This window comes from Strix uralensis, chromosome 1 (genome assembly GCF_047716275.1).
Source record: "Strix uralensis isolate ZFMK-TIS-50842 chromosome 1, bStrUra1, whole genome shotgun sequence".
NCBI lineage: Eukaryota > Metazoa > Chordata > Aves > Strigiformes > Strigidae > Strix > Strix uralensis.
In genome coordinates, this window is record NC_133972.1 from 159163384 (window position 1) to 159189384 (window position 26001).

General features: G+C 39.0%; 1 protein-coding gene across 2 annotated transcripts in view; it reads right to left on the bottom strand.

The window, feature by feature from the left end:
- Positions 1–11843: 11843 nt before the first annotated feature.
- The window catches only part of EIF3H (eukaryotic translation initiation factor 3 subunit H), an 86391-nt gene continuing 72233 nt past the window's right edge, over positions 11844–26001 (bottom strand). For both annotated transcript variants that reach the window (XM_074886811.1, XM_074886818.1), the window contains 4 exons: positions 25621–25770; positions 17234–17354; positions 14524–14656; positions 11844–12104 (listed from right to left, as the gene is read on the bottom strand). In XM_074886811.1, coding sequence (XP_074742912.1) covers positions 12007–12104; positions 14524–14656; positions 17234–17354; positions 25621–25770 — 502 coding nt within the window. In that variant the 3' untranslated portion in view covers positions 11844–12006. The remainder of the gene's footprint in view (positions 12105–14523; positions 14657–17233; positions 17355–25620; positions 25771–26001) is intronic.

Consider the following 26001-nt stretch of genomic DNA (forward strand, 5'->3'; position numbering starts at 1 on the left):
CCTCAGCCACTCCTCATGAGACTTGTTCTTGAGACCCTTCACCAGATTCATTACCCTTCTTTGGGCTTGTTCCAGCACTTCAATGTCTTTCTTGTGTTTCAAACCGTAATAACTACCCTTGTGAATTAACTCAGTGAGTTGCATATTGAAAACTGAATGCAAAAGTGAAGTGGAAGCTCTGCAATGTTATTAAAGCTTGTTCCAAAAAAGACTCACACACACGAACAGATACAGCTGTCACTGGACAGCACAGGATGGTGCTGGGGGATGCCATGAGCACAGGGGCCTCAATGAAGGGGTTGGGCTTTGGTTTTGCAGACCTAACTGGCGAGGACACACTCCATTTCTTCAGAAGAAAGTGTCATCTGTGAACTAATACCTGAGAAAAAGTTCCCTATTCCAACAATTTCATTTCCATTTAGTATCACCTGTACTCAAATGTCTACTTTCTCTTCCCAGCTCACACCATTGTCTGAGTTCTTGCAGCAGACTGCTCATCATTGGCTCCAGTCTGCTCACATTCTTGCTTTTTCTAGCTAGTTTTAGCTTCCTCTATGCAGCGCTCTTCCCACTCAATAAAATCCACATTTGCATCTGCCTTTAATGTCTTCCTCACACATGGACATTTCTTCAAGTCAGCTAATTTGCTAGGGCAGGCAAACAGCTCTGTGTCTTTCTAATTCCTTCCCTTTTCTGTCTCCCACCAAGACTTTCCTAAATGATCCACCCTTTGCTTATCCTCTTAATGATCACCTTCCTGCCTGTGTTTTTGAAACATAACCTGTTTCTGAGCTGGCCCCTCCACCCCCATCTCCACTGCCCTCCAACATACCATGCTGGCCAAAGCACAGCCACTCTCTTCCCCGCAGTCCTCCCTGTAACCCCAGTGTTGCTTTGCCAAAAGCACAACACTCATGAAAATGCAAATCAAGAAACATTGGCCTAAAACAGGTTTTTCAAACCTTCCATGGCAGAAAAGACCAATATCCTCAAATAACCATTAACCTTGTTACATCCCCTTTAGAGAGTTCAGACTTTACGTTTTTGGCAAACCAGTCTTTTTAAGACAACCTGTGATGGGCATGCAGCTTATTAACTGCTGTAAAAAGTCTTGACCTGGAGATGGCAAAGCTTTTCATGACCAGCATGAACAAAATCACTTTGCTGAAAAAATAAGTAGTTCAAAACAAAGGCCATTAGAATATAAATTCTTTTCTTTTGTCATCTGCTATTTGTGATAGATTAGAAAAGGCCCTGTTATTCCTGTATATATCACCCTTCAGAGACAAGCAGGATTCAGGGCTGAGAAGACCACAAGACAGCAGAAGACAAAGGCACCATCTTCCTAAAATGTCACTTGTCACTGACCTACTTGCCAGAAGTTTCTCCTCCTGTGGGACCAGAGCAGACATCTCTGCCCAGTGGCCCTCATAGGCTGCTTGCCATCATCATGCTCCATCCCCCCCCCTTTTTTTTTCCCCACAAAACCACCCTTTTTTTTAAATGGCCTTACCTGAGCCCAGTTTTGATACTTGGGAAAACCCATCATTTTATCCCATCAGTTGTTGGCACTTGCTCTTCAGGAAAGTGAGCTCCTTTTGGTTCTGCAAGCCCCAGTCCTCTCCTGGCTTTCCTAGCTTCTTTTTTTCCCCTGCTTTTATTTAAGGCTTTTCCCAGGCCCCCCGTGCCACAGCAGCTCATTCCTCAATGCGCACACACACGTCCTCCAGCATGAGCCTGGCTGCTGCTACACCCTGCTTCCCCTGCACCCTGCACTCATGGCCCATAGGGAAGTGCTGAGTACAGCTGGATTTCCAAAAGCAACGGTAAATTGTGCTGAGAAATGGCATAGCCTAGCAGCACCTTCCAGCACTCATAATGGAAAACAATACAGGAATTAGTGAGGTCTAAAAGATTGAAAAAAAATTATTTCTCTGTATCAGGGTCCCAATAACTCTTGGGAGAAGGGTCCTGGCTTTTTTTGCCATGCTGAGCAATAGAGATGAAGAAAAGCATGAGTGGTCGTCTCAGGGTACGGCACAGAAGAGACAGTTATGATCTTGAAATGAGGAGACTTCATTCAAAGGGACAAATAAAGTAATGAATTAAGGTATCCTGGTGGCAAAAGGGCTATTACACATGAAATAAACAACTTTAATGAGGTTGTAACCCTAGATTTATAGTCTCATCTCCATACGCAGGACTTCAGGTGCGTAACTCCATTAGCACTAATGGGACGTGCACAATTAAAGCCACACACACCAGGATGAGATTGCTGATATTAAAATCAGCCACGAAAAAGCTTCAGAGAGGTTCTCCTATTTAGCTCAGCAGAGCGATCTGAAAGAGAGATGCTCATTTGTAGCTGATACGATCACTTTGTAAGGCGGTCAAGTATGAGCACTCGCTGTGAATTGTCTGTATGGTGGATGTAAGTGAGTGGATAGTCTGTACTTTTTGGGTCAGATGTTACTCCTGTCCCTGCACATTTTATCGGACATCAGCTCTCCTCTGCCAGGAATAGGCTCCTGCTTTCCAGGGAAGGTCAGTAAAACTCTTGAGTTCAGTCACCGTCACCTCTCACTTTCAAACTGGGGAGGTGGCAGCACAGACTTCCCACCCCAGACGTACCAAAACCTCTCGCCTCCCTCTCTACTTCCTGGCATGTTGTGGGGAATGAAGCAGGCTGAGCAGAGTGGCTCAGCTCACAGATACAGCATATTTTCCCTGCAGGTATCTCAGACTGGAGGCTGTCTATATTATTCTACTATTTCAGAAGGCTTTCTATTTTTGTGCAGAGCAGCATGAAAATACTCCAGCTAGCTGGAATATGACAGCAGTCCTGCGATGTGAGTTATCTCAGGCAAAGATTCATACCACTGACTACTGGCTCCTAAAGCCAGCTCTAGTCTGACCCATGCCCTGGGCCTAAAAAAAAAAAAAAAAAAAAAAAAGCCTCTGGGAACTCAAAACTGACACGAAACAGCATTAAAGATACTGTACACTTTCATGTGGACAAAAGAATTGCCTAGCACATACAAAATACAGAACAAAATAGCTTAGTATTTTAAACCTCTAAATGTCCTGAGACCCTAGGATGCCACTTGTTTACCTGCTATTTAATAGTGGCACCAGGCAGCAATCACCAGTTGAAAAGGGCAGCACCTTATATTATCAGGTTTTTTAGCTAAAAATGCAAGCAGTGTTTTTGGAATGGCTTTCTTGCCAGAGAGTGGTAAAAGCTATTTAAATGTGAATAATGCCACAGCATATGTGAGGGTGATGGAATAAGGTGCAGAGGTTGCAAGCAGAACTACAATGATAAAACATTAAATACCAATATGACTTTAGATATTTTATTATGTTCTCCTGAGAGTAGTAATTTTTGAGATATATGAAGCATTCAGAAAAATGGAATTGAACCCTTCATCACACAATTTTTTTACTCTAATATTAAAAATGTAATTGTACCAGAAGCCATGGGGACTCCTATTTTCTTAATATACTTAAAGATTTTTACAAGCTAATGTTAAAACTGACTGAAATGCCATACACATTCTTGCTCACACTTAATTCTGGTCTGAAAGCTATTCACTTTAGTTTTGCATTGTGATGTCTATATTCTTGTATTCTTAATACTCACCAATTTCAACAGTACAAAATTCTGACATCATTCCTGAAAAGTCCGTGTTCACACAGAATCCAACAGTTTTACCATCAGCTTTAGTGGCAGCAGGCTTTAGCCCAGAAGTCTTAAATCTGATAGACATTAAAGATGGGGAAAATTTACTGGTTAATCTAATTTAGCTAGCACAAGAACATTCTCTACAAGGCCAAGGTTATTAATGGCAGCACAAGTAGCTGCATTTATGTGGAGGCTACTTAACATTTTCCATTGTAATACTCCACTTCAGGATAACTTTGAACAATTCAGGCTAAACATTCCTGATGTTAGCTGTCTGACTAACAGGATCTTTTTTGGGAAGCTTTTGCTCAAGGGATTCAGCTATTTCCAAGACTGAGGTTACAGAAAAGAAAAAAAAAAAAAAAAAACACAACCCAACATAAAAACTACAGTTTCACATGAAAAGCTCTGGTGCTTCCATAAAGTAAAACAAGAGTATAAAGTAAAACAAGAGTTTTGATCATCACCCTGCTGAAAATTCAAAGAATGACCAAGGGTGAAGGCTGAAAAAGAGCACAGAGTATGGCTGAAAAAAAATAACATGATGAGCTAATTACAGGATTAAGAAACATAAGAAATTAAAAGCAGGTGCTAAGTAGAGGCTAGGCAGAAAAACTTTGTCTGGCTGGTAGGGTTACAAGGCTAGGAGTGTTCATCACAGCTACGCATTTTGGCCTCAACACTGCTTTGCTATTTGGAAATAGCAAAGAAGCCCATTAACACTTCTCTGTTGTCAGGTACATATATCAAGTAATTGCATTGTGCTGGTGCTTTCCACTCTCTTAGCTCCGAGGGAGGATAGCTGTGCTTTCAATACAGCCTCAGAATACAGTTGGCATGGCAGTCTACAATAAAATCTGCTTTACTGAACTTTGGAAATCTGAGCCCTCAAGAGACAGGAAAAACTTGAATTGTCAGTGCAATCTTCGTCCAGTTACTCAGCACACAACCTTTTAATGGCCTAATCATGTACTATTTTCTCCATAAGATGTAATAATCAGGCAATTATACCTAGATTCTCCAAATGATATCAAGGACCTGCTGAGCATGGGCTGGATTGAGCATATGAAGCACTTTAAATGCATATGACAGACATGTCATCTGCCTTAAGGAGCTTACACTCTGAAAATACAGAAGAGACAGAATCGCTGCTTATTGCACTGGAGGAGCAAAGTGCTGGGATTCAAGGACCTGCTCAGGGCATTTATCCGGATCTACTGTACCCAGGTTTAGATACAGGATTCTTGCTAGGCTCATGTCTACATTGCCAGGCACTTGTGAATGATAAAGCAGCTCATGTTTCATATCAAGAAGAGCTGCTCTTTACACCTGTGTCTATCAACATCACTACCTATGCTCTAGTAACAGCAGTGGCAAGTTCACAGCTATTGCCTTGGTGGCAGGCGGAGGTGGTGGCAAGGAGAGCTTGTGGCTAGTGGACCACAAGACAGGGACAGGCTTCTCTCCAGGCATGGTGGTTTCCTCCTTTGGGACTGCTCAGCCCATAGCCCGGGTCCCCTTTTGCCTCCTTCAGCGAGGAAAGCCCTCCTACCTTTTGTAGGAGAAAAGCAAAGCTTTGGTTGTCCCAAGAGAGGAAGCAGTAGCCACCTACGAAGAGGATGAGAAATTTCAGATAGATGCCTGATTCATACTACTTTAGTCATTTAAAGATACCTGAAAAATACCATAAATGTACAAAAGGACTCTCTTCTAATAGTGTTGTGATCTAATGGAAAGTCTTATGACTTAAGAAATATTCATACCAACAAATGCTACAGGATTTGACTTTTATGCCAGCGTGTGTAATTTGCAGACAGTCACAATCCAGTCACTTCGTGACCACATAACTGGTTTAGTGGTCAATTCAGAAGCCTCTTTTCCTCTCATAAGTCACCTTATTTCCCTTCTACAGATATATAAAATGTCTGGGTATCCTTCCCAAGTAGAAATTTTTCCTTTGAGAGTGGGGGTTCATTAAATATTCATCGAAGTCTTATGAAAATCAATTATCAAATGGGAGAATTTTTCATTTCCGAGTAGCTTGTTCAACTGCAATCCACTCCAGGACAGATGCTGGTGGTCCATGCAAACTCAGATCTGCACAGCTTCCTCTTCACACACACCCCCAGTACTATGCACAGCTGTTGATATCAGCATAAATGGTTACACTGAGCTTTTCTAAAGAAACAGAGTTTATGCAGTTATGCAGTCTCTTAACTCCATTCTGATAACTTCTAAACTCATTGGGCAAGTGCAATGAGATGATAGATCAGTGGGCTGAGCTGCTGAGGTCCCAGAGCAGACCTGCACAACATGCAGTCCAAGAGGGGCTGGGAGCAGGCAGAGACAGGTCGCTGCTCCGCCAGGAGCCAGGCAGCCAAGGTAGAGCGCTGGACCAGCACACCTTCAAAAGAGGGAGAGTAAGAAACTCCTGGAGGGAGCTGAAGATATAATGTGGCAGTTGTGTGCAGGAGTCACAGCAAACAGCTATTTGTGGTTGAACTAAAAAGACCAAAAAGCCACAAGAAATTTAGTCCATGACTGCTTGTGCTCTCATATATAACTGTAGAAAGTGCTCTTCTATAAACTGAAAGTTGGGTTTTTTTTTCCGCTAATTGTACTAGAAACCTAGATAGTCCTAGAACACTTCAAGAGTCACGTTAAAAGTGATTAAATTGAATATGACCTTGTAGTCCATGTAAACAAGTTGTTAACATCGTTGAAGCTCATAATTGCTAATCCTTTCAGAAAAGAGTTTTTTCATAGCTAGTAACAACAGATTTTCTTGACTACTGTGTTAAATGTTACAATTAATATGACCATGCTTTTTTTGCTTCAAAAAAATAAAAAACTGTGTGGAAGTTGCACATTTAGTCCAAAGCAGAAACTGCTCAAGTGTTACAATCTGGTTGAAGACAGACTAGCCTGGATCATCATACTGCTTACTACTTCTTCTAAAATATCTAAATTGGTCATTATTAATTAGACTTCACTTTCAGGCATATTTATTACCACATCTTGAAACAGGCAAGTCTGTTGCAACTGGTGCATTCCAGTTATATGTTTTCCTGCCTTAGATGCAATCTGCAAGCCAATAATTAAATTTGCTAATGGTAAAGAAGCCAAGTGAAAGATTTGGGAACACAAAAATTAACCAATCCTGTGACACACAAAACCTCCTTTAAAACCTTTGATTCATTTTCAAACGTCAGGATACGTAAGCAAGCAAACACTGCACATGGGATGAGACCCCTGAATCTTTCAACTAGCTTTCAACTTTCTAATCTGTTGGATGTGACTCTCCATCTTTTACTGAGATAACAGATGAAATCACACAATGAATGATGAAAACAGGACACAATTTTGCATATAAGACTAAATTTGCATTGCTCTAATACAGAAAAAGAAAAAAAAATCAAGAGCTTGATGTATCATACAATATTTAAGGAACACCACTCTCAATAGTGAGATATTAATAAATCAATCATTTAAACTAGAATGGAAATCTTTGCTGCACACATTCTTTTCATCTTATAAAGCTTTTGAAGCCTTTAACTGTGTTTCTCACGGATAAATACATTGCTACCCTTCCTTGTTTAGTTTTACTGACACCCTAATGCCTTTTAATATCATTGTAAAATGGATCTGGCCATTTTTCCTCACATATAAATGTTTGCTTTAATTGAAGAAAGACATGAACTTTTCTCTCACTAAGAAGCCTTTTGCCAAAGCTGTTGTTTTTAAAGACATCCTCTACAGCTCTGTGCAATTCGCTACCTCTCAGCATATGATGAGTTGTGTCAACAGCAATCTGTTCTGTCAATTAAAAGATCAAAAAATAAAACACAGGCCCAACTTTGTATAAACCTCCTTCCAGTTGTAAAGTTGGTATGAAAACCCCTCCCTCTGGACTAGTCCCAAGGAGCAGCACCACCACCTCCTGAACAGTGTCAATGCATTCAGTCCCCTACAGCTGAAGACTAGGGGCACAAGAAAGCTGAACTCAGGACCATACCTGACACCTGAGCAACTGGAACTTCCATCATGACCTTGATGTTCAGATTACAAAATTTAAAGCATCTTTCCATCTGCAGACAAAGCTTTCCAGAAGAATTCATGGAAAAGTAAAGCACATAAGGACAGAAGGCATTGGATTTAAAGCAGTATGCTCTTTTTGCTTAAAAATCAACAAGCTCTGGGCAAAATCTGAAGAAAACTAAAAGGAAGCATAAAATCCAGGGGAAGAAAATGCACAGGAAGGGAAAATCATGAGGGACATATCTCTCACCTGAGGGCTGGCAAACTGGATGAGAAGCAGTTCTACAGAGAGCAATTCAATTCCTCTTACTGCACACATTGCACATCTTCGGGCTGGTGATATTATTTGCATCACCAGCTCCTAACGACTCCTTAACAGAGCAGCAGGAGTCCTTTGACTATCAAGTGAGAACCATTAAATAGTGCTTGCTTCTTAAAGACGTCTCAGATTGTCACCAGTGATTTGTCATATCAGAGATGCATCAGAAAGCAAAAAAATCAGGCAATACTGACCAACAAGAAGATTAATAAATGACTCTGTGCTCAGAAATTTGCAAAGCACAAAGAACATAAACACAAAGATGTCAGATGTTCATTACAAGTGTTATTGGTTGCCACTGCCAATCCCATCCAACGTCCCTGTTAGCACTAAAAAGGACATCTGCAACCTCACCCAGACCTTCTCTACTCTGTATTCTGTGCAGTTGCTTACATCTGCACAAATGCCGTCCATTCTTACCTGGCAGTACCTTACACTCACGCTGTTCAGCACCTTACACTCACGCTGTTCAGCTCTGCATAGAAGTCCAGACTTTGACAGAATGCAGAGTAGTGGACGTTCAGCCTCTAAACCATTTAAATATTTGGGGGAATATCATGTGGAACTGCAAAGAAAAAGGACATGATAACCTCATGCAGAATTAACTGGGGAAAGCACCCCAGGTTTCCTTCGTGGGGGCAGTCAGTGCTAGAATGCGTACAGTCCAGATGGAGCTTGGTCCAACTTTGAAAATGACAAAAGGAGAAAGGCATACCAGTATGTATCTTGATGTCAAGATAAGGGCACACCAAGTATGTCTGTATTACAGAAAAGCGCTCTCCCATTTGGTTTAATTTTCCTTAAATATTAATATAAAGGATTAGTCTCTGATAACGGCTGTGGTAGTTAACCATATCCAAGGAATTACACATATTTTCTTAGTTAACCAGGCAGATGGTTCACAGTTCAGCATCCTTTCCTACTGCCTGTCCCAAAGATGACCTCCGGGCTGTCAGTATAACCACACACATTTCAGATTGTTAGAAAGGCTCAGAGATGAACCCAGTCCACTTTGTGTTGTGGAACGAGCACACACCACCCATTACTGTGACTCCTCAGGGAGAGCGTTACCTCAAACTATAGGAGCACTGGCTTTCTAACTATTCATCAAGACCAAGTTGCATCCACCCCACTTCACACCAGCAAAACCCTTATGTTTTGTCTATACATGAAAAGGGATTTGAGTCAGAGAACTACCCCCTCCCATAAGCAGGCAGTCATGGCAGTATGCCCAAGCTAGTGCTACGATTAAGGGAGATGGCACTTCACATCCCACATAGGCTCAAATTATCTGTACAATTAGAGCATTTTACAAGGAACAGTAGGGCAGAGGAAGTAAATGTCACAGCAAAATCAGAGCTATACTGGTGAAGATCCCAAGTATTGACCAACTAGAAGAAACACTCGTTTTCTTCAGCATCAAAACTAAAATAATTGTCCCCTTTTTTCTCCTTTCAAACCCCTTTTGAAAGAATTGCACAACATGTATCTTAGAAAACTTGCTTGTAAGACTCATGGCAATTAGAGCTGGATTCCAAAGTAACATTTTCTCTTACGAGGATTATAGTTCTGCACAAATAAAAACCAATTACAAAACATTTATCTCAACACAGACCTGCGTGGTTAGGAGTGTGACAGGAGAGATGATGGCTAAATGTGGACTATGTCTATAGCCAATGACGGCAGGGACGGTTTTCTCCTATGTGCACATTCGATCCCATGTGTGCATACGCATTACCTGTGGACGCATGATGGAGCTGGAACCCCAGCGCAGAGGCCTTGCTTGCCTCTGCAATGACAATAGGCTTGCTGACCGAAAAGAAGTTCTAACTTCTTTAGAGGGGGTTTTAAAAGACACTAATGTCACTGCATTTTTATTAGTATACAGAAAAGCCTTTCACAACCAAGGAAGGAGAAAAAATAGGTAGTGCTGTGACAATTAGAAATGGAAAAGATGGGTCTCATGGTGAATGAGCTTCCAGCTCACTCACATTAGGAAGAGAACACATAAAAGTGAAGTTCCAGGAATATAGTGGGGAAAGCTCACACTGAACCCAGCATGGAGACACAGCCCCATCCCTTTTAATTCCTTATCACCACAGCTCTTGATTCTCCTTTCTAGACCAACAGATTCAACTTGGCTCCACCTCCCTCACCCTTGGAGGCTTCCTCTAATTATTTCCACCATGACAAAAGACCAAAGTGTGACTCAGAACAGACTAGTCAAATCATCTCCAAAGTCTACTTACACCTCACCTACTTTTGTATCTTATTCCCCTGTCTGACTCAGATCCATACCTCTAGAAGCCACAAATCTCTACTGAAGTCTTCTGTATTTCTTCACGGACTTTAATTGACATTTAGCACATTAAATCTAGCTATATAAAATTCACTGATCTTGTTAAACTCCAGCACAGTAGAATATTACTGCCCTTTTTCTCACATTTACATCTTCAATCTTAAAGAACTAATTCAAAACACACAGCTTGTTTTTAACCTATTCCAAGTATTTATTTTGCTAACACCTCCTTTTGCAGACCTTCTAGTATGTATAATGTTACTGCTGCTTCCTTCTATACACAGTCACTACAGAGTCAGTCTTCTATTCCCAGTTATCCAGAAGATCATTTTTTCTATCTAAAATGTCTCATCTTAGTCTAATTACCTGCTCCTACTTCTGTTCCCTGGTGGTTATTTTGGTCCTTCAGAAAACTAGAAAATTAACATGGCTTGAATATCATTTGTATAGGAAATGAAACTCGATCATGTGGTACTGTAGCAGGATACTTAACTAATCTTTGATTTCAAAGAAGTTGACTGTATGAAAGCTAAGACAAAGGTGTCCAAAGTTCCCAAGGCAAAAAATGAGACTGGCAATTTGCCAGATATGTGAGGGCTGAACAAAATTTGCATCCATATTTACATAAATACTGCAATCACTATAGTTGAGACTGGCAAAGAATTAGTTCTTCGTCTAACTCCCAATTTTCACACACTTCTGACTTTCCAGAACATAAACCTTAGAGGCTGAAATATTCCATGATAGGTTCATATTTAGAGGATGTTATTTATTTTAAAAGACCAAACCACACTCCTTCAGCCATTTTAGGCTCTCAGAACTCATCGCACATGACATGCAAGAAAGAACTCAAGGAAAAAAAAAGAATTCAATGACAGTGACACATGTGAGTTGCCATGTATTAAACCTTTAAATTAACATTCTTATTAGGAAGGTAAGTAGCCCAAGTTCAGGAATAAAGGCACATCCAGATGGCAACGTTAATGCAGAGTAGGTATGGTGTACATTTAATGTACACTAGCTGCTCCAGGTTAGCTACTTCTACAGTTTCTGTCATGAAGATTTCAGTAGCACCACTGGATTTCAATACAGTTGGTGGCAGCAACAGAAAATGAAAACACAGCTTAGCATGATATAGTGGGGATCAGTCTCCACATAACACGAATTTTGTATGTTCTGAATGTGAAGCCTATGAAATATTTGTGATATGGAAGGTCCATCACACCATGCTGTCTAAACAGATTAAAATGAGCAACTGTTCCAAGTGAATAGCACATTATGGTTGTAAATTCTCAACCAGAACTGGGAAATCTTAAATTTCTTCTGTGAAGCCAGCTACACTGAACATTTGCAATAATTTTTTTTAATTTCAGATTCCAAGTTAAATAAAACCTGTATTATTTGCTATGACTAAACACGAATAACTGCCAAACATTTAGAAAACCTGAGTGACCACAAAAAATTCCAGTCCAATAGGGCCAACAAATAAGGAAATACTAAAATATCATTAAAATTTGCCTTTATTTTTCTTACAGGAGAATTCTACACAAACCAAGGTGACTGTTTTACAAGACTCTTATCCCAGTACACTAAATTTTCAAGAGGATCATGAACAGTATAAAACTGTAAATAACTTTTCCTGTTGAGGGCTACAGCAAAATTTCTTCAGTTGTTGTAATCTTGGAGAGCCTGAGCCATGAAAAGCTTGCCCAGGTTCTGTGCGTTGAACTCCTTAATATTCTGGCAGTAGGTATTAATTTGACCTGTCAATAGAAAAGAAGAATAAACCCTTGTCAGTTTGGCAATTCAGAAAGACATCCTAGAACATTGTTTTTAAAAAGCCAAATGTGCATGAATCATTCAGGATTTATACAGAGAAGCAACCAAAACAGCTCAACTACTCTGTACTTAGGGATTTTACATTTTCAGTACTCCCAAATAGGTTTGGGAAGAAGAAACTAAATTAGCAGAATAGATAAACTGGTATGTTCAAAAAAACCTTAATTCTCCTACAATTCTATTATGTACAATTTCTGAAAAGACCTATGGCAATAAAAAGAATAAACAATTCTTGCTGCTGTATTGGAAGCTTAATGACATTAATTGTTCAATTTAGTTGCTCTAAAAATACTACAAGACTGAATTTCAGTTCTGTCCTTATGCATCTGCTGTCCCTATTAAAATATGTGTAAAAAATATTTTTCAGTAGCAGATTGAAAATTGTGGTACTCCTGTTTGACACTTTGCTAGACTTTTTTTCCACCTAGTATTTCACTTTATTAGCTATTTCAAAAATCATCAGGGTATGAAGACTTGTCAGTGCTTTACAAATCAAACATGCCCATCAAAACATTTTAATACACGTACTGCTACAAGTTATTTCCCTTGTTAACTAGGAATAGCAAAACATGAAGCCAGTTTAATCAAAATTAAGACTGTTTAGAAGGCCAATAAACTCTCAATTTAATGCTCTGTTTGAAAAGTTTTTAAATGCCTCAGAGACAAAAGAGCTAAGTTTTATTCTTTATCCACAAACTTTACCTCATCCAAGTTGAAGTGGATGCTTTCAATTCTTCCCCTGACTATGGTAAAAGAACAAATGAAGAGAGTGCTTTGGCTGAAAACTGTTTTTTCTTTTAAGTATAATAGTTTGCAATTCCTCCTCTTCTAAGAGATGATTCATCCTAAGCTATCACTTCATAAAACACATGTGTACACACATACACACTTCTGTTGCATTTTTAAGCTATGCTAAAGCTGAATGTTTAAATACTTTAATGCTGCTAGGATTCATTAACTGGTAAAAACTATCAAAACAATAGTTTTTTTGAAGAGTCTGGAAGGAATAATAAATCAAGAACATTATTTCTTCTAAAAGCAGCACTTATGACCAATGATAAACAGTATTAATATTAAAATAATAATCTCTTGGTCACTCCAAAAATTTGAGTGGTGGTTCAGACTTACTTTTTTTTGTTAAAGCATTCTTTTCTGTACAGTAAATTACCAGGAATTTGGCTTAATTTTCTCTCCGTACAAAATAAGGTGATAGCTGACTGATCCAAAAAGCTTGCTATAGTTAAACAATTTACTTTCTCATTACATTTTCCAAATTTAGATTGCTTATCAGAGCATCCAGGTTTTCTGCTCTGTTGTTGCCATTGTGAGGTCCTAGACACCAAACTGCAGCTACGTACTGCAGCATACCAGTAAAATGAAAAAACTGGGGAGCTGGGACCTATACCTATGTTTTGTTCCCATTTACATTTTCATTCACCTTGGGGTACAGAAACATGGGGATAGTTTCCCTAAAACTCTGGCTGTAGAAATCAAAGAAATTATCCCAATTCTATGTGAAATTAAAAGTAAAGTCTTCTCAGCTGCCACAACAGTTCAACACCTAGTGATGTTATCAGTAACTCAGGGCTGCAGACAACTGCTCTTCTCAGAATCAGTAGTTCCAGCCCAAACAGCTTATTCCTGGCCTCTTCTCTGTACAGCCCCCTAACTTCTGGAGTTGAGGGAAGAGCTGGGGTATGAGTGCAGGGAACAGCTTACTGACTGCAGTAGTCACTACACACATTTGTGCTGAAAACCTGCTCTGTGGGGCACTTCTCCAGCTCTCCTTCAAAATCCCATTTCACCCTCTCAGAATGGAGCCAGGAAGAGGCTCTGGCTGCTGCTCCTGCCCCTTCCCATCAACCCAGGAGGCACAGATGGTGAAGCAGGAGCTAGGTACCATGGGAGAAAGTCTCCATAGATCAAGTTTGAAGCTTTATGAAGCCATTCTGGTTAAACATAGTGGCTTGATTTCAAAAAGCTACATATGTTCATATCTGTGTGGGTAATATGCCTCTGTTACTTACCTAGGTAGTTTAAAATTCTTGATGTGTAGAAGCTTACTTTCTAACAGAGGCATGGACTGCCTACTAGTAATAAGGTTGCTTTTTTTAGTGTGGGGTTTTTTTTTTTAATACTTCAGACACTGTAGATCACAGGTTGAAACCACCGCCTTTGACCAAATGAAGGATAGTATTTGGAATACTACCAATGCCAAAATATCACACCATAATGGCAAAGGTAATGAAAAATTAAGATGTTTTTTAAGGTAACAACTGCACTTTTTCCCCGGCTAACATTCGTATATGAAACAATGAGTTAAGGAGGCTGCTAGCACGTTACCTGCAATAAGGAGTGACTCCATTCTTGGAGGAGGCTGTGGTGGTTTAAAAAGTTTATTGATATCCTCCTCGGGAAGAGGGGCTTCTCCTCGGCTTTGACGTTGTATATTTTCTTGCTGACGTCTCTGCTGGTACTGAAAATAAAGCAATACAAACAGAATGCAACAGGACTTCCAAAGCAGCAAAAAGTTCTTCTTTTCAGATACTCTTTACCTAACCACCAGCACTTTTTAAAAATATACTTTTAAAATGCAATTCGGCTTATTTCAAATAATGCATATGCAATTCACATTTTATTTCAAGTCACTGGTAACAAGCGTTCCTCCTCCCCCCCCCGCCCCGGTTGGCACCTTAAATAGGTGAGGCACTGGAAAATTATGTGGTACTGAGGTGGTGGGGTTAATTTTTAAAATTTTTTCATACAGATAAATAGTGTATCTGATAGAAAGAATACAGCATGGTAGATAAAGGCCTCCATTTCCCCACGCAAAAACAGAAAACAAAGTTGGAATATGTAGGTATGAGAAGCCATTACTTCAGATAGTTATACAAACCAGAAATATTCCATTTTCTGCAAGTTAAAGGTCAAAACAGTATTAATAGGAAAGGGGAAGAGAACTTGATTAAACAAGGTATTTTAAGCCAAAAGACATTAACTCTAAACTGAGAACAAAGAGGTGCTGAAACAAACCATAATGGTTTATTTCTCCATTCCAGTTATTTAGATATTCTGCCACTTTGATGTCATTTCTTTGTGGGTTACCAGAGGATATACTAGAGTAGCAGTTTGTAGAAACTGTTCTGCTGTAAAATAAAAAACCAAACAAAACCAAAAGAGATTTCAGTGCATCCCTTTGCCATGTAAATTACTCAAACTTTCTAAAAACTAAGGTAGACCACTTCTTTAGTTATTGGATAAACATTTGTTCTTGCAGAAGTACATACATTCAAAAATATCTATGTGAGATTTCATACTCTGTGTCACAGCCAGGAATTAGTTGTAAGGTTTGTCTATCGAAGCCCTCATATTCAACATACAAAAATTTTTAAAATAAACAGGCCAAAGAGTACAGGGTGTTTTCTCTCCCTTACTTAAATGTATCTGTGCATAAGAGTCTGAAAACAGTTCATACTTGGTGGCATACTCAAATTAAGTATTTTTTTTCCCCAGTAGTGACAAATACATGTTTTTGGACAATGTTAAAAATAAAATCTTAAATGCCCATATTTGTATGTGAATTGCATGTAGTTTCTTCTTTCTTTGCATTACCCCATTCACTTCTCAGCAGTCTGCCTATTATTCTCTATTGAAACGGCTTGCTCTTAATCACAATTGCTCCATTTTAAAAATGAAGTTAAGACCACTAACTATGCTGCAATGAGCCACTACTAAAGCAGCTATAGTTAGTAAAGAAATGAAGTGAGACACCATGGAACCTACTTTGCTCGGCTTTTCAAAATAAATAAATGCCCTTGTTATTAACAAAAGCCTTTGAAGTGGATGCCATCTTTCTATTCAAATCAGGCAGAAAAGGAAAAATTTTCTAAAGATAACATGCACGAGGTTTTTATGTCCTCAGGAATTACAAAGACAGGAGAGATCACTGATCATGTACTGCTTCCCTAAAGTATTCCCGGTTCAAGATACACTTTACTTACGTGAAAAAAGCCAATTTTGATTTTAATAGTCAGTGATGAAGCATTTCACATGAACCACAGGTGCTCTTTTTAATAATTAGCTACTTTGTGTAGCAATACCTGCAATATTTTATCTTTAAAGTGGCCTGGCCCATTTTCAGTTGGCCGATATTGAATCTTGTCATATCTGTCTGCTAGATTAAAGAGTTCAAATTTATTTTTCATGCAGGTACTTCTTGAGTAAGCAAGTCACTCATTAACTTAATTTATCACATGAAGTGAATTACATTCACTAAGAGCTGCTTTCCAGGCTTTTAAATCATTCTCATAGTGCTTTTTTCCAATTTACCAGCATTCTTCTATAATTAGACACAGTATTGCTTTATCAAATGCAGCAACAGCAAATGAAGTAATATCGTCTCCAAATCACAGAACTGTTCGTGTTAGAAGAGACCTCTGAAGGTCACCTTGTCCAACCCCTTCTGCTCAAGCAGGGCCACCTAGAGCCGGTCTCCACACTCTCAGTATTCTCTACTCACACTATTTGGGATTTTAAAGAGGCTCTTTGGCATCAGGAATTAAAAGTCAGCACCACCTGATCAATATCACTGTCTACTGATACAAAACATGACTAAAATGTCATTTCCAAACAGAGAACAGTCCATTCTCTTAAATATGGACTATGTTTATTTCTAGGTGCATGACTACATGTGATGGTATTAAAACATGGTTTGTTTTGGAACAATCCACTTGTAGTTTCAGCCATTTCATTTCATTTACTAAACCTCTAACTCCTGTGTCCACAGCATATTTATCGATTATTTTGGCTTATCATAAATCACTAACAAACATGTAAAATAGCAAAGAAAGACCAATCCACACTACATGTCAGCAGAAGTGAATCCATTTGATAATTCCCCATTGACTAGCATATTTTATAAATCTACTTAGTGGATATGTTTCTGTAAGAATTTTATCTCGACTAGAACCAAATTCATCTGTCTTAGTTAACACCACACAAACCATATTTTGTGGAAAAAAATCCTCTCAGTCAGGTTTTCCATGCTACTAACCTGGTGTTTCTGCTGCTGCTGTTTGCTTACATTCCTCAGGTAGGTATTGTATTTAACAATGTCTTGGCTCATCTCATCCACTCTGTCCATCAGCAGCTGCAGACTCTTTCCTAGATGATTACTGAAATACAAGAAACATTCATGAAAGATTGAATTTATTAAAAAAGTATTTAAAATTTAAAATTCATTTCAAGTCATTTGACCAGCATTTCTACACTAATGGCACAGTGTGCAAATTTTTAAGTTCCTGGTTATCTTTGTTCATATATTTATTTGATGATACTTTACATGGCATCTTCTTAACTAGCATCTTTGCCACATTGCAAATACCGTATTTAAGTGTTTTGGTCTTTGCAGGGAACCTCACAGTTATGAAAAAACAATGCCTTGTGTGAATTTACTGATATTACAGATGCAGGTCGAACGTTTCACAGAAAAAGTATGATGCTTTTCTGACATGTAACCCTGAACAATGTTCCAGGAGATGTGTTCAAAGAGTTTGGTTTCAAGTTTCTGCTAGATTTTTCACAAATATTTAACTATCCCTCTGCAGGGGTAGTTAAAATACTCTTCAGAACTCTGTCTCATTAACTAGTCTATCAAACCACGCCTGGAAGTTCAGCAGACATCACTTGATCTTAGCTGTTGAGAGGGAGTGTTGCATCCAGTCCAGCCAGCTCCACATTCCATACCATAGGCAACATGGAAGCTGCTAGGCTGGGTGGGTCCAGTTCCAGTTATGCGATCTATTGCCTTGGCCAGACAAATGCAGTCTGTTAAACAACTTTTATTGTAACCATTTTTAGAAGTGGATTCACTATTTTGCAGGAATGCTCAACTTAAGGTATAGCTTCCAAGTTAAAGTTTTGGAAGTTTTTAGGTTGGTGCCCATGGAGACAGTATTCATCCTAATTGTGTTTACAGGGTAGTGCAGTAAAAGAAGGATACTTACTGCTCTCTATTGATCCCTCTGATCAGAACCTAGTTTGTTAGCTCTGATCTAAGTCTTACCCAGTCCTTGGCTGAAGACAGATGACTCTAAAAAGCTAAACTCCATCCTTCTCCTCAACTGAAATTCACTACTGCTCATGAAAGTTTCTTTCAAATAAAATGTTTGCTTCTCCATGTTATCTGAGATTCTTTCTGCTTTTTACACTGCATTCCCACCATCCTACAGCCTATGGACTGGGGAAACTAACTGGAAGAGACAGGCATAAAGTGAAAAGGGAACGACAACGTAATACTACGCACATCCCTTTCTAAGTGTAAATTATTCCCCAAATCCATAGAACTCATAGCTGGAGACAGAAGCTGATAATGTACTAAGGCACTAGAGTATACCTGCTGAGAATGCAGCTAAAGACACCCTTACCTCTGAGTACTAGGACAGTTATTTCACTAGCTGAACTGCCTGCTCACTGAACAAAAGGTTGTATCAGTAACTTCAGAACACAATTTATTTACAAGCCAGAGTTTTAAATCTCAGTTGCATACAGGAGCAGATGGTGAGGAGGTCTTCAGCTACACAGAAGCAAGAAAGGCGCCACTATAATAATTATTTTTAAACTTCTTGGGGTTTTTTTGGTTGAACATTTCAAGCACATGATATTTGGAACTGTGGAATATTGCCATGGCTAGGGGTGTGCATATTTTCAGGTTTTTATAGAGTTTATATTATACAGAATTAGTGTTACAACTGGATATTATCAGAAATGCCTATGTAGGTACACACTAATAGCCTTGTAGGGTATATGGACATCGGGAATACATAATTATTTTACAGATAGCGTCCATATGAAATATAGCTCATTATAAAGAATGATTTTACGTGAATCTCTTTGGGACCAGTGTAGTACAGCAGAATAGAGAAACAGAGAGTTATTGTTAGAAGTTGCAGTAATATAGTGTTTGCTCTCATTGCCAGGGAAACAAAAAGCTAAAAAACAGATAACTTAAACAGATGTGAACTGAGACATGAAGTGATAAGTATGCTGCAAATACAGGACTAGCTTTTTCCTCAGTTCTCATGTGGCTGATACTCCTTTTTGCTCCATCTCTTAAAAAAATAGAAAGACCAATAGGAAGTAATTTGTAAAAATGTATATATACAATGTTTAAGCAAGTTTTATTCAGCTGAAGTTTATTCTGGTGAGATTCAGGAAATCAAACCACATTGCTCCAGCCCATAAGACTCATCATACACTTACTCTGCCCAAAGTCTCTCTCAGGTACCTCCTTACCTTGGGCACTCCCCTACAGCAGATCTCAAAGATCACACTGCTAGGTACCTAAATGCCCCCTGCACATCAATGCAACTAAAAAAATTAAAAATAAAAAAATTTTTAAAAGGGGGTGCCAGTAGATGCTGCTCACATCCCCATTAAGATTCACTTTCCTACAAGGCTCTGTGATAGTCAAATGTAGACAATGTGGAGCTCAGCACTTGCATTTGTTGTTCTTCTGATGGCATCAGTAATAAAGAAATAGCATTTTCAATGAAGTGTTTCAGTCAGCTGATTCAGCAAGAGTCAATTAAATCGAGTTTACATTTAGATTAGCAAGTAGTGTAGACCAACAGCAACAGATCTATAAAGCAAAACAGCTGGTGCTGACAAACCAGTGTCCACACTACCTGTGTTTCAGGGGGACTTCTTATCGCTAGTTCTGACATAGTCCAGTGATCATTAGCAGCTGAAGCACAGTAGGTGCTCCTAAAGCCTATTTTCAGTTTAGTTTCATGTGAAATGAGTCAGGTCTGAGATCATCCAGTGGTGATGATCTGAGCACACTCTTGAAGTGAACTGAAATACATCGCTCCACCTTCAGATAGCACCAGACCACACCTCAGCTATCAATGAATCTTTGTGGGAGAAAAATATCAGCTGCAGAACTGCCATCATACTGAGCATCAGAAAGTCCACACATGTGGACTGTGGGATTTTTTTAGGGGAGAAATATAGATAATAAAGGGGGAAAAAACAGAATGGAGCCTCTCCTGCAGTTAGGACAGTGAAAAAAATATCTGACGTGTGGATTCTTACACATCTAATGAGGAAATAATCTAATGAGAGCACTTCTTCACCAGAATTGTTATTAGGATCACTCACCTGTAGCTTGGATGACAACCAAAAATGCCAAAAAAGGACAAACATGTACAAACTGTGGAAAAAAAACAGACTAGAAAGTATAGCCTGCAAAGCACTTTCTCATGATGTGAATTTTTTGGGGGTATAATCCTACACCCAAAGGGGCAGATATAAACTCAAGTCCTTGACACATGGTTCTGATTCCTTGTTTATCAATTATCAAATACAAAGGTCAAATGATTCTGAGGGTGAGAAGTAGAAACCCATGAACAGAGTAGCCTAATCTGCAGAAAACAGTCATGATCCTTTCTGTCTTGTTCTTCCTGCTGGTGAGCCTTGCATTTGGCTCATTGGCACCCACAAAAGGAGAAAGAAACAACTATACATCAACTAAACTTACAGATCACTCACTACACGAGGGCACCCTGTTAGGATACAGATCTGGCTAAGAGACCTGAATGCAAGTCCCCCTCTTCCTGAGGTAATGCTTGTACCACCAGAGGCTCCCTTTGAGGAGATATTTTAAGGAGAGCAAAGGTGCAGTTTTCTGCTGCCAGCAAAGCCAGTTTAAGAGGTTCCAGCATCAGCATCTTCCTGCCTCTCTCTCCCTCTTTGCCCAAGGATTACAGCACTCTCAGCTGTATGGATTCAGCTGTTTGCGTGGGCACACTTCAAATGCTTTAAGTGAAATAGTCTACTGTAAATGCAAAAACACCCTCTGTTGGGATTTTTTTTTTTAGGGAGGCTGAGCAAAAGGCTGGAAGGGAAGAGTGGGAGCCTGACTTTTTCCACCAGACTATTCCACAAAGCTATTTGTACAGCCATATTCTGAAACAGATGAGGGAATAAAAATCTTTGAGGGTGAGAGGGGTGTAGAGAGGAAATGGGGGTAGTGGGGAAGAATGATGCAGCAGCTGGGGCTGGAACCTCAAACTGGCTTCGTTTCTGTAGGATTCATAATGGGGAACTACACATGAAGTCCACATTTACTTCAGCATCTTTAATCAGGAAAGGATTCCAGACACACACTCACTAAAGGTCTGAAACACCCAGAACGCAGTCTCAAGTCAGACACCAAAGCTTCAAAGAGAGGCAGCACTTCACATATCGTTCTCAGCTTCCCATGTCCTGCTCATTAGTTCTGTCTACACACAGCTCATGGGCCTCAGCTTGCACTTTTGGAGAAGTCCACCTACCTACCTGGCCCATGACAGAGCAGAGGCACCCAGCCTCCAAGATCTGAATTCCTGTGCTGTACCTAGACACCTCATTTTGGGGTATAACTATTCTGAAGCTGGAGGTGTCCAAAAAAGATGGTCCCCTAAACTTGCCTACAATCACCATAAATGGATGCCCTTATTTATTTCATTTTATTTTGCTTGTACCCTGCTAAGGAAGATGAGAACAGGGAGCAGTAAGAGGAAGCATAAAAAAAATGCTGTATCTGCTGCTCGTTTTTCCACTTTCCATCAGCTCTACTGAGGCCCCTCTCAGAGTCACTGTTTTTCAGGAAAGGTGCCACTCTGTGCAGTGTTTCTCCTCCTGGTGGGAACAGCTTTGGGTGGATTAGAGAGGTACTGCTGGGTAAAGCACATCTTTTTGATTAAATATTTCTAAGGAACATTCCCACCGCTTAGTAGAACTTGTTTACGTCTCAGCATTTCAGCCTGAGTTCAACCTGTGCTCTTTTTAAGAGGATTTTGTTTGAATGAGATATGTAAGTCAGGAGTCTTGAGCTCCATTCCCTTTTCTATTCCGACTTTGATGTGTGCCTTTGGGCAACACATTTACCCTCTCTCTGTCAGCTTCCCCCATCTGCAAATTAGAGATTTTCATAATTATCTTAATAATCCGTTAAGCACATTGAGATTTTTGAATAAGCAGTACAATGTATAAAGGTTAATATTGTTTTCAAAAGCCAAAGTAACCCTTCCTTATGTCACTTTTGCAAAAATACTGCATCTGATGTTTGAAAAATATATCTGCCAAGTAGATGTTACTGCAGTAAATGTTCAGCACATGTTTGCTTCTACTGACGCACACTATTAGAAAAATTGCTTGAGACAAATTGAGATATTATAGAACAACCCTATTATGAAGCTAGACCACAAAAAAGCTTTTTTTAATTTAAACTAGATCATCAATAGAATAGGGAAGAGATGGATGAGAATGGGAAAGTTGGTTGTAATTATTTCTCTGAAGATCTGGAACATTATCTGACAGGGTTTTAATTCTTGAGTCTCTATCAAAAGACTGGCAGTACTCCAAGGTCTTCAAGACATTTTGGTCCTTAAGGGTAGCAGGAGGAGTTTGAGCAAAAGGCCTTTACTTGCTATTACTTGTAGCCTTATGCTATTCTGCCTTCAACTTCCTTCCCTAGAATATTCCAGTCAATTCAGATTTCACAGAGAAACACAAATTTATGCCCAAAAAAGTAAACTACTCTATACAATTATCACAAATGTATTTCAAAAGGAGAAAGACATTAAGGTGCAGACAAAGTACCTCAAATAGGTACAGTTTCAAACTCAGACAAGGTGGGTGGCTGAACATGTGAGAATCTTGATGAAACAAACTCTCCAGAGAACTATGGGTAAATAAATTCATTGCCAAAACCATTGCTTCAGAAGATTAAAAAAGGTTCAGGGATGCTCCCAAAGCACTCAAAGAAACCCCAGAAAGCCCAACCAACCCCCCCCCCCCCCCCAAAAAAAAAAAGTAGCCTTAAAGTTACTGCCAACTAATTCTACAACAGCAAAGTTAAGTAAGGAGGATATGCACCAAAATTAAAAGTTTGTATCTGAGATGTTTTAGCCACAAATATTCACAGACAAAAATAAGGAAATGCAAAGTGAAAATAAAACTCTAGAATAGTGGGGGTTTGAGCTCCCCTGCTTCAAGCAATATATTCTCTGACAGAGAAATCTTCGTTGCTGAATTCAAGTAAAAACTAGTTAAATATTTCAGCATGCAGTATAACTCATCCTACCTTGAATATATAAACATTAAAATGTTTTCATTTGCCAGCTGACGAGTTATACCAATGTAAGATATCACTTCATGTAACCTGCCTGGTAACTAAAAACAGCTATATAAAATGTTTAAAAAAAAAAAAAGACACATAAAAAAACCTCCAAATAAACCCACTGGGGTTATTTACAAAACTTTATCCCCTTCAAACCAAATTAGAGCACCTTAAGTTTCTCAAACACACCAGGTGAGACAGAATGCCGCCAGGAAAGTCAGTTCAGGAGACGTAATTCAGAAATACCTCTGAAAACTGATGAATCTGTTGAATTAATTCCCCATTATTGGGAAATTTTAGACTTCAATAAGCTCAAGAAATTGCTGCCAGTATACAGGACAGTCACTGGGTAAGTTCAAAGAAACACACTTAATTGAAAAGGCACTTTTAACCATGTTTATCAAGAATCCAGTTCCACCTGTGTCATCATCAAGAACACTGCTGCACTGCTCCAAGAAAACACACACAGAAAAGAAACTTTGATTCACTAAGAAAAAAGTTATCCGTTTTTTTCCTGTTGAGAAGGATTCCTAAACAGAAATGGTGAAGTTTCCTTTTTCTTTTGGGCTCATGTTTTATTTGTTCACTTTTCATCCTGTTTACTGATATGAGGACCGACACAAAAGCCTGTCTTGCACCATGCTATTAACACTGTCATTCCAGAAAGGAAATTAATTTCTACGGTTCTTATCTTTTATCTTGAGTCAGGGCAGTGGTACGGAACAGATACCACGTAAGATGTAAAACTGATTAAAAACTTCAACTGTGGTTTGTGATCCGTTTAAATTAATTTCCATTTCCAAAATTGTGTCATGTGACTAGCGGTAGCCCATGCTAGGACTCAGGGTGCTGGGTAATCCCAACCATTTTTACAGGAGCAAACCCATAGAAACAATCAAGAGCAATGCTGTCAGGTCACCAAGAAATGTGATGGTCCTCCTTTTCACAGTAAAGTAGTAGAGCTCGTGAGGAATCACTGTCATCTCCTACATCCAGTGCCCATCCCCTTCGCAGATGGTAAAAGCTTTGTGATCTTTGACCAAGGAAAGAGCCTGGCAGAAAGCCTGCAAAGTCAAGCAGACTCGACATCCTGTCAAAAATTTTTCACTTTGTTAATTCCAAGGTGCAAAGTCACAACTTTACTAGACAAAATTAATGACTAAGTATCTCTTGCAACATTTGTAAATTTCCTGGCAGAGTTCAACCCTATACTGTTCTCTCTTGACCAATTTCTCTAAAAGCTATTAGATCCCTCAATACATCCACATAAATTCAAGTAAAGAAAATAGAGTGGAAAATTTCTGCTAACTTGGGCAATATGTGGACCACTAGCAATATGGATCCATTAACAGCCTTATATGATGGGGGCATGTGTGGAAAGAAAAAAAAAAAAAAAAAAAAAGGAAAAAAGAGGCCACTAGCATTCAGCTAACTTGGTTGTCAGAGGGGATCAGAATCTTGTCAGACAATACCTTGATGTAGAAAGAAAGTGTTACACCCCAGAAACCTATTAGTGAATACATCCCAGTTTAAACACGCAACAAGATACTGCATCATTTGGTGTATCTGGTTATTTTGATCAGCTCAATAATAATCTAATTAACGTATGTACTGTGCTGGGCAAGATTTAAGCACCACCAAATTTCTGATCATGCTGCTAGATGTCATGCCTACTTTGTTATCATAAACGTATTGTCAGGGCAAAGCGCTACAAGAACAAGAAGTTATTCTTAGATATGAGAAGATCATTCTAGAAACTCTTAAACAATTTCTGACATCATGAATGCTGGCTGTCATGACAATCAGTCTGAGCATTTTTGCCAGTTTCTCAGATAGACCCTTTATTCTTTTACTTTATTTTCAAATGAATCCTGCTACCAAAGTAGAACCAATGCGATTTATTTTTTATTAAAATAATTTATAGAATTACTTAAGGAATATTTAACAAAACCAGTTTTCACTTCCAGATCTATTTGCCTGAATTTTCTGAATGCCAGTACTTTCCTAAAAAATATACACTACTGAAAAGATTGTACACTTCATGCAGTACAGGTATATGCGGATTACAGACTGAATTTAATCCTTGAATCTAATGCTTTGTTTCACCACACAGTTTTTCCTTCAGCAAAAGAACATGAAGGGTAAAGTCTTAACCCTGTTAGAAGTCAAGGCAAAGCTTCCACAGACTGTAATGAGGCTGGGATTTCACCCAAGGTGTTAAACTGTGGTTTGGGAAAGCGAATAAAAATACATCCATTATTGTAACAAGTACTTACCTGCTAGCCAGACTGAGCAATTCATGTCTATCGGCTACTGCAGATTTCTTTTCCAGTTCCCACAACATCACATTGATCAGGTATGAATTCTTAATTACAATGGGCACTTCTTCAAACATGTTTTCATAAGCAATACTTGCTTTTTTCAAGCTGTGAAAAAAGTTTTAAAATATTTATTCATATAACCAGTAACTCTCTTGTTCTTTTTGTTGCTCCAGCAATTGACAATTTTGTAAAATATCTTGATTTTTATAGTTCCACAATCAAACAAAAATCAAGTTTTGGTAAGAGAGCGTTTGCATGGCAAAACCTCACATTTACAAAGACTAGAAAAAGCTGTTCTAAGAAAAACTCTCCGAAGTCAAGCAGCCGTTTGCTTGC